Source organism: Euphorbia lathyris, chromosome 9 (assembly GCF_963576675.1).
Source record: "Euphorbia lathyris chromosome 9, ddEupLath1.1, whole genome shotgun sequence".
NCBI classification, from domain to species: domain Eukaryota; kingdom Viridiplantae; phylum Streptophyta; class Magnoliopsida; order Malpighiales; family Euphorbiaceae; genus Euphorbia; species Euphorbia lathyris.
This window is the reverse complement of record NC_088918.1, coordinates 10659122-10672734: the sequence shown is the minus strand read 5'-3', so window position 1 is coordinate 10672734 and position 13613 is coordinate 10659122. Positions and strand designations below refer to the sequence as shown.

The following is a 13613-nucleotide window of genomic DNA, read 5'->3' as shown; positions in this document are numbered from 1 at the left end:
GCGGTGAGGCGTAATATCCACACGCCCGCGTGTCGGATTGGCAAAAAAATAGCTTTTTAACCCCGTAAATAGTTCGTTAAACCCGTAAATAGACCGTGAAATCCGTAAATAGGCCGTTAAGCCCGTAACTACAGAATTGTACGTAACAAATAAAAATAGAAAACTTAAAAATTAAAATAAACATTAATAAACATAAACATTTATAAACGTAAATGGTTAAATATAATATATACAACAAAAAGTGTTAAAATATATGAATTTTTACAATAAAAATTCAGCTCGCCCGACGCCACGCATCCATAAACTCATCCATCTCCCTCTTAATGCGTGGAACATCCTCGTCAGATCGGTGGGTAGCCGATAGTTGGGTGACACGCCACAACCAGCTAACCCACTGCAAAAAAATAAAACTTAATAAATAAATAAATATTAACAATTAAACACATATAAACTAATACTAAATAATAATATTAAATAATAATAAACATACAAATTCGCTGTTGGCGCGAGCATGCTGTACCGGTGCAGCCTGTGGTGCATGAAGGAGATGGGGATGCGAATGTCGCCTATACCAGTCCATATAATCAGGCTCACAGGCAGTGCGATCGTATCCAACGGGTCGGCATCTCCTCCGATCAATGTCCCGAGCCGATGGAAATCTCCGCCACGTATCCTCAACTGTGACTAAGGAATGCGTGAGCTTATACGCGATAGATCTCCATGGTCGTACTGCTTTATCAGGTCTAATACGCTCAGCTGGGATAGGCTGAATATATCCGACCTGTCGCAGCGCTCGATCGGGCATATACGGCTCGACGATGTCTCTACACCGTATCCAACCGGCGTAGGACACTCGAAGCCGATCATCATCGGCGACAGGACCATAAGGCAACCACGTCACCTGGAAAAAAGTAATACTCAATAAAAAAATAATAATATACTATAAATAATACTTAAATAAATTCTAAAATTTTATAAAATACCTCTGCCGCCGTCATACAATCCAGCTGCCCGCGAAAGGTATCTAGTCGGGCGGTCGTCTTGCCTGGTACACCGACCTCCCATCTCAGTGCACGTGCATGGTCAGCTGGGATCAAGTGAGCTCCTCTATGCGGCCAGAACACCGGAAAATACTCGTATATCCATCCCTGCAGTAGAGTCAAACATCCGCAAATACCTGAACAGTCTCCCCTACTCGCTATCCCCAGCTGCCGGTACAACATGGCTAGTGTAGCAGACCCCCATGATAGTCTAGCTGCCCCGCTGACACCGCTATAAACCTCAGCAAGATGGGCCGGCCTAATCTTATCTCCACTCTTGTCAACAAACAGAGTGGATCCAAGCATAAGCCACATCCACGCTGTGGCCCGAGTAGCGTCATCCCTACCCTCGGCGAGAAGCCCCTGTACAGCCTTAACAAATACACCTCCACCTCCCCATAAATGACTAGTCGACAACAGAAGCTCAGCCTGACTCACCCCAAACATCATCATGCACATGGCATGAAGCGAGTCAGTAGGGGGAGACTCGGACACCATCGGACCGTCGATCGGGATCCGAAGAATCTGCCACACATCATGCAGCTGGATAGTCATCTTCCCGAACGGCATGTGGAAGGAGTTCGTATCAGGCTGCCACCGCTCCACGAACGCAGTCAACAGTGGAGTGTCGAGGTTCTTGAACATGGCATGTGGAAGGTGAGACAAACCAGTCCTCTCGATCATCTCCCTCAGCTGTAAAATGACACATATACAATTTATACAATTACTGAATGTTTTTTATGTTTATAGTTAAAAATACAAATTACAATAAATGTTGACACACTATATTATGCTTACCTCGGGTGACGCATCAGAAAACCACTGACACAAATCTTTGCATGCTGATGATCTATTATAGCATGTCAGAAACGACCGAATCTCCCCTCCCAACATCCGTGAGGCAACATGTCCTAGAAAACTAGGAATCACGGAACCATCAACGGGACCACCATCAACCGGTGCAGTAACTACCCAGCTCTCGTCCTAGCTTTGAGACGTTTGCTTGTCCTTGAAAATTATAAAATTATATTAAAATTATAAATTATAAATTATACTAAATATACTATAATTATACTAAAAATACTATAATTATACTAAAATTATACTAAAGTTATACTAAAATTATACCAAAATTATAAATTATACTAAAATTATAAATTATACTAAAGTTATAAATATACTAAAGTTATACTAAAATATACTAAAATTATAAATTATACTAAAATTATAAATATACTAAAATTATAAATTACTAAAGTTGTACTAAAATTATACCAAAGTTATAAATATACTAAAGTTATACTAAAATTATAAATATACTAAAATATACTAAAATTATACTAAAATTATAAATATACTAAAATTATAAATTACTAAAGTTATACTAAAATTATAAATATACTAAAATTTTACTAAAGTTATACTAAAATTATAAAATATACTAAAATTATACTAAAATTACTAAAGTTATACTAAAGTTATAAATATAACTAAAATTATAAAAAATACATGTACTCGCAAAACGACCTCCTACGCGCTGGGTCGGCTGTCTCCCCGGGGTCGGCTGCTCATCGCTCTCCTCAACCTCGCGATCATGTGCAACTGCAGACTGTCGTACTGCCCGGGCTGCCACATCCAGGTAGTCCTCAAAATCAGTCGCCCCCTCTGATCCATGAATATCGGGCTGATCCGCAATCGGCCCCCTCCTCACCTGCTCCGTCGCAGCCCCTCTCCGCCTACGACCAGATATATCTATACCACGCAATCTCGTATGCCGTGGTGTATCATCCTCGTCGTCCATATCTAGACGACGAGCAGATGACGGGATGGTTTTTTCACCCCTAGTAGGCCGCTCCGTCTACAAAAAAAATTACACTAAATTAATAAAATTGTAAATAATGTAAATTATACTAAATTTATAAAATTATGCTAAAATACTACTAAATTAATACAAATGATAATAATAAATTACACTAAATTAATAAAATTATAATAAATTATACTAAAATTGTACTCAATTTATACTAAATTATACTAAAGTTATACTCAATTTATATAAAATAATACTAAAATAATACTAATTATAATAATAAATTACACTAAATTAATAAAATTATAATACATTATACTACAATAAATAAATTACACTAAATTAATAAAATTATAATACATTGTACTAAAATAAATACTACTAAATTAATACTAAAATTTTAAATAATATTTTTTTATACAAAAACAGCGTGGGGCGTAAGGGAATCACGCCCGAACCACTGGGCGGGCGTATGAGCATCACGCCCTATCAGTGGTTCGGGCGTATGAGTATCACACCCTACCACTGGTTCGGGCATGTGGCTATCACGCCCGCACCACTGGTCGGGCGTGATACTCATATGCCCGAACTGCAGATCGGGCGTGATGTTCATACGCCCGACTGCGATTCCGGCGATTTTTTTCAATAAACCAACAGATTCAATTCGAGCTACAAATCAACGAAATAAAGCGGTAAATCTTACCATTTTATCTTTTCCTTTACGAATTCTGTCACCATCCATGATTCGGTTCAGTAATTTGTCCGGATTTGAGCAAAAATCGTATAGGGTTCTTGAGAGGTTTTGGGTTTTTTGAAATTTAGTGCAAAGGGTAGTATGGTCTATTCCAGGGGCTATAAGTATAAATTTAGGGCTGGGTTTAGTAACCCACATAAAATATTAAAGAGATATTGGAATATTATACTTACAATGAAGTTTATTTTTTCCCAATTTTCTAGACAAGGAGATTGTAAGTGTCTAATACGCTTGATAAGATGTTTATTCTTGAAGAATGTGGATTATGCTAGATACGAATTCAAAATCAAGGTAAATAAAAATAAATTTTGATGCTCAAAATCCTAAAAATGTACATTAATTATGCATATTGAGATAATTGTTTTTGCAACATTGGCTTATATAATTTTTAACTATTATATTATGGTTCGTACAAAATTGTTAGTATTTCAAGAGTTTTTAACAGATGAAAATGAAATATAATCACAGGACAAATTATTGAAAAATATTAATTAAGAAACTATTATTATTTGAATCTCTTCAAATTCTCAAATGTTGAGCATAATGATTCTAATTAATATAATTAATTTCACATATTAATTATAAAACGTTTTTTTTTGTACTGAGTGGTTACAATTGCGATTTAATTCTATTTAACTAAAATTAATTTATGGACTTAATACTTCATTAAGAAAAAATAAAATGTCTAATTAATGGGCAAAAAATATTTTCACTCTCCTCTTTATACGCTTATGTCTCGACATTCTCTCTTATTTTCAAAAAAAAAAAAAAAACCCGAGAGGAAGATGATTCTCTCCTAATTATATTTTTCGCCCCTTCATTTTTTTTTCAATTGTTTTGTTTGTTTTTCTTACTTACAAAATTCAAGAATATATAATTATTAGAAAATATTAATGAAGTCAAATAAGTGATATCTGCGAGTATGGCTGATATTCTATATAGTGAAAGAATGAAGAACAAATTGATCGAAAGTCTTGATGAGATATTACGAGATGAAAATATGAGAAATCATCATCTTAAAGAGATTCAATTAGATATATTGGGTTATTGTAGCAGAATGAATAATTGAATTCGAATACTTGGTGATCTTGAAATTCCATCAACCAAAATAATTATCATCAAGATGAATTTGTGACTAATTCTTACGAATTTTATTTTTTTTATATGTAACATATTGAATTGATAAAGTTTCTTCATATGCAACATTAGAAAGTATTGATTGTAATAGTTTATAGAATAATATATTGATGTTGCTTCCATTTTAACATAGATTGTAATTCTTTTGTATCGTAGATATAGTATTTAATTTTAATTGTAGTTTAATTCAATTTTTGTTTAACTGTTGAGCGATTTCCGCAAGTGCACGGTTTCGCTTGTAGTAATAAAAATATCGATCCCACAGGGATACGTTTTTTAACGAAAAACTTATTTTTGAATCTGTTAATTTCGAACTTGTTAGATTTACTACTGAATGTTAATGAAAAGTGAAATTTGTCTAATTGAATTTAGGAAAAATACTTGTTTAATTGAGTTTGTGGACTTTGAGTATTTGAAAATGCTAGAATAAGATTTTATATTAGAATATATCGATCGTTAGAAAAGTTTTCTGATTTAGGGATGAATTTTACAAAACAGGAACCTTTAGAACTTTTAGAAAAACAAATAAATGTATTCGTTTGCATTGAGCAAAGAAAACAACTTAAACTTTGTATTAATTATGATGATGAAATAAATGACGGAACCTCTAATTAATTGGCTTTGAACGTGGCAAAACCCTTTAGCCGGCATAATGCCCTTAACCAAATTAAAACTCTACCGAGATAATAATTTGCCTAAGTGTTCAACAAAGTTTCCTTGTAATGATTTTGAATTAACTACGTTTTAATGAAAACACCAGCAATCACTTTAGTGGGTTGGTTACCATAAGTGCTGCATAACGATTTATCAAATAGAACGGACTTTATTAGATGAAATATAAATTGATACAAGTTTACAGAGAACATGGAGCATCGAGTTCTTCGAGGGCATGCAAGTGAACGGCTGATCAGTCCTTTCCTTGGGTTTCCTTAGAGGTTGTCAGGCTCAGGGGCGAACACTCTACTCAATCTTCTCGCTGTAACTTCGTAATAGAGATTCGGTCGGCCTCTACCAAAATGCAAACTAAAACTGGAATAATGTCTAAACGCTACTGTGTTTGTAATTAAACTATAAACAATATGTGTACCTCATCTTGTTTTGTACAGAATCTAATTTCTAACTCTCGAATTGTTTTTACTTAGAACTTATACATTAGTTCTACGCTCTGATTCTATATCTATATTACATAACATTACATTCATTTTTCTCAACATCAACTCTTTATTTATAGATGTTGAAGGGTTGTAATTGAAGTGATATGTCCTTTTATGAAAAGACGTATTCGTTGGTAAAGAGTCGTGTCCGTTGTTAAGAATTGTGTTCTTTGTGAAGAGTCGTTTCTATCCACCCGAACGAACGCGTTTCTTGATTTTCAACATGTGTTCATTGCACCTTTGGCAGAATTCTGCACTTACCGAGAATGGGGATCCTCGGCCGTGAATGGGGGAACATCAAGTTAAGCTTTGGACGAAGGGAGGAAGTAGCTGAAGGACGCGTGTCGCGGCCGTGGGTGGTGGATTCGCGGTCGCGGCACGGTGCGTTTTTTCACTTCTTTGCTCTCGTTCGTGTCCTTGACTTGGCGCTTTTGATTTACGTCGTCTTTGACTCCTTTTGTAGGGTTTTTCTTCTGTTTTTGATCCTTTTTCGTTCCTATTTGGATTTTACCAAATATTTAGGTACCTTGCAAGAAAGAAAGATATTCGAGAGTAAAAGTAATCTAAACAGATATAAATAACACAAATTTGTAATAAAAATGATGTAAATATTAATGATATTTTAGGTATATTTTGGGCTTAACATTAACCTATATTGTAATTATTTTGTATCGTAAATATAATATTTAATTTTAATTACAGTTTAATTCAATTTTTAGTTTTTTATTATATTCTAATATATTTCTTAATTAATTTGCTATTTTATTATTATTGTTTCACAGAATATTTGGAATATGAAAATGTATTAAAATTCCTAAAAAGTACAAATCATTAAATTTTGTAAAAATAAATAAATCATTCATCTTTAGTTAAAATTCTATAAAAAAAAAGTAGTCAATTATTTTTAAAATTAATTTAATTTGAATTATCATTAAAAAATATATATTAATTTCAAATATACATAATATAAATTTTTTTCATAGCATGATATAAAATTATTTAAAAGTAAATATGTCAATTTATTTATTTATCTAAATTATATAAAAGTTTCCTACCCCGTGCATCGCACGGGTTTTCGACTAGTTATTTTTAATAGTAAAAGTTAAGATTATAAACTTTAAATCTTTTAAATTGTATTAGAGACTCTACGTAGTAAAATCTCTAAAAATAATTTTATTCTCTATAAGCTTTTAATTTAATACATATAATAGACTTTTTTTTTTTTTTTTTTGAGCCTATAAACTATTCTTTTTTATCAAGCTATACAAGAGAATCTCCAACTCAATGATATATAATTAAAGAGCTCTTTTCCTTCACTTTATCTTGCAATATCACTAAATAAAAATTCTCTACGTTATAATACCAATAAAACTCCAAGCACTATCCAATCGAACCGGTTCATAGGTCGGGTTGGCACCGAACCTTACGGCTTACACCAAAATACACTAGCTCAGAAACCTAGTTCTATAATTATCAATCTAATCAAGCTCGGACTAAGTTGTGCTTGGGTCTAAAAATCAAATCACAAGCACAACCTAAACCGATTCACCACTTTATATATAACGCAAACTATATATATATTGAAAAGATCGAAAGAAGAATAAAATATAATTAGAAAATTAATTTCGATATATACATTAATAAATTATTAATAAAACATATAATAAACACTTGAACTAGCTAGCTAGAGAGAAGAAAACATAATCAAATAAAAAATTTGGAAATGATGTTTGAACAAGCATTGGCTGCACAGATTGATAAATGTGGTTGGATTTAGTGACACGAGTAGCGGATGAAATCGGAAGTTTTAGTGTCGACGTGATATGATCAAGCATTGGCGGCAGGTTGATAAATGTGGTCAGGTTCAGTGACGCGAGTAGCGTAGAAATTTGCAATGAAATCGGAAGTTTTAGTATCCACACGGGGATCTGCGACACGCCAAGGGCCACGGCCATCTTCGTCACTAGAGAAAGCTCTTCGGATGCTTGAAATGTCGTCGTAATTGTCTTGATCCACTCGCCGTGGCCTTCTTTTGAAGAAGTTAAAGGCACTAGAAAATGAAGATTTCTTGCTATTTTGCCTGCTGTTGCCCATGATCTTGATTTCTTGATTTTTTTTTGATAGAATTGATTTTTTTTTTGATTTGAAGAGGAGAAGAAAATGGTATTGGTTGTTGGGATTGAAATTAGAGGGGATTGATGGATTGAATTTATAGTGGAAATTTGGGTGGAGGAAATAGAATCTTTGAAATTCAAAGTCATAAAGTTTAGTGTTCAAACTTTGGAGAAAATATAATAATAGAAGTTTTAGGGATGAACACAAAATAAATTTTGTGATTTGGTGTATTTGTAAAGATAGTAATTTAATTATATAAAAGAAAAAGATAAGAAAATTATTTTTAATGTCGGTAACATTATAAATAATGCAATTTTATTTTTAGGTTTAATATATCTTATAACTGTGTCTCTCGGACTGTTAGAATTTCCAAATTACTTCCTATTCTTGTTCAATTGTGTTCAATAATATCTTATTTTTGTCCAATTGTATTCAATATCATATTTTTTTTTATCCAATTGCATGTATTAATCCCATATTTTTGTCTAATTACATTCAATAACACTAAAATCCCAACTGTCTCGTGAACTTTCAAAAGCCCAAAATTATGTCTTTTTGTTATTTTTTTTATCACATGTGGCAAGCACGTGGTTGAGCGTTTCTCCCATTCTCTATATCCAATTATTATTATTTTTTTATTACAAGTGGCAAGCATTTTTTTTATCACACGTGGCAAGTACTAAACTATTTCGAGAAGTTCATGAACTTTACCGAGAATCAACTAGAAAAGAAAGATTGAAGTTTTGAGAACTAACAGTGATCGGGAATAACTTAAATGAATTGAAAGCTTTGTGTGATGAAAAGGCGATTGAACATCAATTGTCCATTCCTTATACTCTAGAACATAATAACATTGTCGAGAAGAGAAAGATAACTATTATCAATATGGTTATGTCAATAATGGCGGAAGTGAATCTACCAATATCTTATTGGAGAGATGCATTGCTAATAACCACCTATGTTCTAAATTGAGTACCTTTGAATCTGGAGAAATTCTACTATAGTCTCGGTCTATTGTACCTTACCAATAGAAACATGATAATTGTGTACTTTCTTTCCTTAAACCAATCATCTCCCAATGAGGTAGCATGATTCTCTTTTTTCATTGGTTGGATCCATTGCACCCGGTTCACTGTAGAGTTTCTCCTGAATCTGTCACATCGATCGCATATGAAATATGGACAGGTCGAAAACTCGAATTGAGTGCTCAAACCATGGGGTTGTGTTGTCTTTGCTATGATACCTCATGTCAATTTGGAAAATTAAGGAGGCTATATAGCCACTCCTTATAAATAGACAGTTTAACGTAATTACTCAGCATAGAATTGTGTTTAAGCTGAGAAACAGAAAACTCTGCCTCCCTCTATCCCTAGTATCGCGCGTCACCTCCATCTCTCTCACGTGCAATATTTCTTAGTTCATCAATCTGTGGTTTCCTCTCTCAATTAACATCATCGTACTCAAAACACGACGGGTAATACGAAGGTTGTGGTGTTCCGTTCTTCCACTGCAATCACATCAAAGGTTATCCACGCTCCAATAAATTATGTAAAAACCCGACTTGATTATGTGATATTTATCTTTCAGCGGATATGCTTGAATCAAGCTAAAGAAAATCTTTTAACCCAACAAAATAACTAGTGATTATTAGCAAAAACAAGAAATTCTGTCTTTTGAAAAATAATGCAAATTGCTTTGAAAGGGATTCATTATTAACTTGAATTCTGATTCTAATAGAGTTATAGGCTGAACCTATGGAAAGACAAAGAATATATAGTTTCTTGGTGAGATATGTTACACACATATCTGCAAAATTCTTTTGTCTCCCAAGTTGGTAATTCCTCACAAAAATTTGCAATTTTATAACACTAATTATTAGTGAAAATTAAATTACTTTTGATATTAATAGTATTTAAATAATTCCTTTTTTATCATAAAAATATTTGATTATTTAAAAAATTTATCTTTCCTTATTTTTCAGAATAAATAAATAAAATTATTTACTCTAAAATATTGCTAGAATTTACTTTTTAGGGTTAAGGTGCAAAAATACCCCTAACATTTTGGGTCAGGAGCAATTTTACCCCTAACGTCTAAAATGGTGCAATTTTGCCCCTAACGTTTGTAGCCAAGAGCAATTTTACCCTAACGTTAGTAATTTGGGTCAATTTCAGACACTATTATAAAATACATATATTTTTATTCATTATTTTGCACCAATTGCATATCAATTCATTCAAAAAAAAAAAATTTCATATTTTTTTGTAATTTAATAATAGAATTAGAGATTAATATTTATAAATTCGGTGAATTTTTTAAATTTTTTTGTCTAATTCGTACAAAAGACATTATATTTTTTTTATTTTTTCCACATTCCAACATATGTTTATGATTTGTTACTGATAAAATGACGCACATGTGAAGTGTAGATGATAAGATTCATGACCGAGAAGATAGTTTGATGAATTATTTATGAAATTGACCCAATTTATCAACGTTAGGGGTAAAATTGCTCTTGGCTACAAACGTTAGGGGTAAAATTGCACCATTTTACACGATAGGAGTAAAATTGCTCCTGACCCAAAACGTTAGGGGTATTTTTACACCTTAACCCTACTTTTTATTAATCTATGATTGAAATTTAAGTATGTATCTAGTAATATTCACTTTTTAAAAATTAAAAATTAAAAATCAAATCTCAAATGATATTTGTTATTAATAGAATTTTTGAAATTATTCTAACTTGCGAAATTACGTGTTCCCATGAACATATAATGGTCCAAATCTTTCTTATTGTAAAATATTATTATAATTATTAAAGTATTAATTTTTTAAAAGTATTATTAAAATACGAGTTACAAATCAAACTTTTCTCCCTATTCATTTTTGAAAAATATAGGCAAAAACTATATTTTGATCTCGTATGTTTATTATCAATAAATTTTTATATTTCGATTTAGTTAAATTCTATTTTCAATCATTAAATAATTCAGTCCCGATCTAATAAATTTATAAAATTTGAAATATTATTGAGAGAATAAACATAGGAGATATACACGAAAGACATGTCTGGAAATATTATTTAATAATCTATACTATATATAATAGTGGAAGCAGAGAGAAATGAGGAGAAGTGTTTTAGAAGCCTTTTTGATGAGTTGTCAATGTAGTATAAAATCAAAATAAAAAAGATATAATTAATTAAAAATAATAAATTTATATTTATAATATATTAAATAATTATTAATTTATTAATTAAAATAATAAAAGACAGTAAGAGTTACATGAATGCAAAGGAAATCCAAAAGTCATGCTCATGGTAGATAGTATTCCACAATTATATTTATTGGCCATTATAGACAGTATTATATTTCTGAAGGTAATTATTTGATTTTTTTCATATGTTATAGTTATTTTGTTCTCAAGTGTGTTGTTGTTTTATTTTTATTAAACAATGGTTGTTTATAGTTTCATCTTTCAGATCCATTTCTGTCGTTACCCAGGTTCTATACCTCTCGCTACCTTATCCATGTTTTTTTTTATTTATCTTTTTTTTTCCAAACCGATATCTCCAATTGAAGAAATCCGATAGAAATAGAAGATGCATGGACAACTAAAATCGGAAACACAAAGGTGTCAAAAATTACAAGAAATCATTATGTTTCTCAAGGTAATTATTCGATTTTTTTCATATGCTGTTGATGACCCGCGAGGCTAAACCGGGTCATATTCATTTCGCAGGCCCAGCCCATACTTAGACCTATGGTCTAAGATAGAATGAGACCCGAATAAAGGAAGCGGGCGCAGCGAGTAACCGCCCCGAATGGGACCCGAATAAGCGGAAACGGGTGAAGCGAGTAACCGCCCCGAATTCCTAAACGGAGCATCAAGACTCCCACTCAGAACCACGTTCGTTGCCATGAAAGCCACGAAAGGGACATGGCCTAAAAAGGGGGAACCGCCCTCAGAACGTGGCCCACTAAGGAGTAACCGCCCTCGGCGGTTACCTAAAAAACACCTATAAAAGGCCTTAAGAACGAGGGAAAAAGGTACGCTCACAATTTTCCCCGCAATACTATTGTCAAATTACCAACCTTCTTACAAAAACCGACTTGATCGTCGGAGAGTTTTCCCGGAGATCCTGTCTCCGGTTCTGTTTTGCAGGTAACTCTGGCAGAGAATATCAAATCGGATCCGGCAAGTTATCATTGGTGCGGTGATCGTGGACCTTTTTTACCAACATTTGGTTAAAGGTACGCGAAGAACATGTCAGAACCATCACGAACGACCGGCGTTACCACTAGATCAACCAGTATGAACTCCAGGGGACCACGGATTGCGAATTCGCAACCTGCAAGTACACAGCCTGTGGTGCCTAGCTCATCGGGTCCTTCGGGACAATTGGGTCCCTTATTGGAAGTCCAAGTGCAAACTGAGATGGAAATGTCTAATAGTGATTTCGTGCAGATGGCAGGACAAGTCTTGGCTTCGAACATGAGCCAGGCGGCTGGAGATCGAATGATTAATTTACTAACTGCCCTCGCCGAACACAATACCGCCATGGCGGCTGCTCCTCAAGAACCTGTGGTTATCTCAACACAATCACCGACTATCCCTGTCATATCGGCCCTCCCGCAGCCATCTCAGGCGCCAAATCAAGTGGGCCAGAGTAGTCGCACAAACCCACACAGCCACCCGAGCAACTACTCACACCCAGATCTCATTACGACGATACATCCGACCTGGCAGCCATCCCAACCGTTGCCAGGAGTGCAAGGCACTCTTACGCTACAGCAAGTGGAACCTTTTCCTCACAGACATTCGGAGTTGATGACTCCTGGGCGAGAGCACACATGGAACTTTGATCCTATAACGGGACAGCGGTTAGTCCCCCAACAGGCACACGTCTCAACACCGATGGGCGGATGGATGCCACCCAGAATTCACCAGCAGCGGATGGAAGAAGTCCGGTGAATACCCGATATTGACTTAGAAGATCAATTACGAAGCATGATGGAGCGAATGGGGTACTCGCCTAGGCCGAGGGCAGAGGTCCAGAGCGATTCACCTTTTGCCCCTTCGTTGCGGGAATTCATTCCAGATCACAGAATCAAAGCGCCCGCGATACCTAAATACTATGGGGATCCAAATTCTGATCCTGAGGCTCATGTCAGGAACTACAGAGAACTAATGGATGTTGCAGGAGCGAGTGAAAGCATCATTTGCAGGTTATTCTCGACAATTTTGGGCGGAGCCGCATCTGATTGGTTCGATCTTTACCCGCAGAATCTATTCACAATTGGCATCAATATAGTCGGGATTTCTGTGCGAAATTTGTGGGCTGTAAAGCAGCGGATGTGACGGATAGGCAGCTGAAGGAGATCAAATAGAGGAACTATAATTCCCTAAGGGAATTTGTTGTCGCATTCAACGATATTCTGGTGCGATTGCAAAACTCGGATATCGTGAGCATCCGCAACATCATGGCAGATGGAACCACAGATTGGAGTATGCGGGAGGAAATCATCCGCAACAAGCCACGCACAGTGGCCGAACTCATGAAAATAGCAAAGGAATTCATGGAAGTGGATGATGTCAACAGG

At 34.4% G+C, this 13613-nt stretch overlaps 1 protein-coding gene across 1 annotated transcript; it reads right to left on the bottom strand.

The window, feature by feature from the left end:
- Positions 1 to 7478: 7478 nt before the first annotated feature.
- On the bottom strand, positions 7479 to 8054 carry LOC136207007 (uncharacterized). Its single transcript, XM_065998247.1, has one exon. It carries the CDS (start codon positions 7987 to 7989, stop codon positions 7723 to 7725), a length of 267 nt encoding a protein of 88 aa, XP_065854319.1. The 5' UTR covers positions 7990 to 8054; the 3' UTR covers positions 7479 to 7722.
- Positions 8055 to 13613: the final 5559 nt, after the last annotated feature.

Bases quoted from the DNA above. Each gene is read 5' to 3' on its own strand.
- LOC136207007 (XM_065998247.1), bottom strand. From the start codon at position 7,989: ATGGGCAACAGCAGGCAAAATAGCAAGAAATCTTCATTTTCTAGTGCC.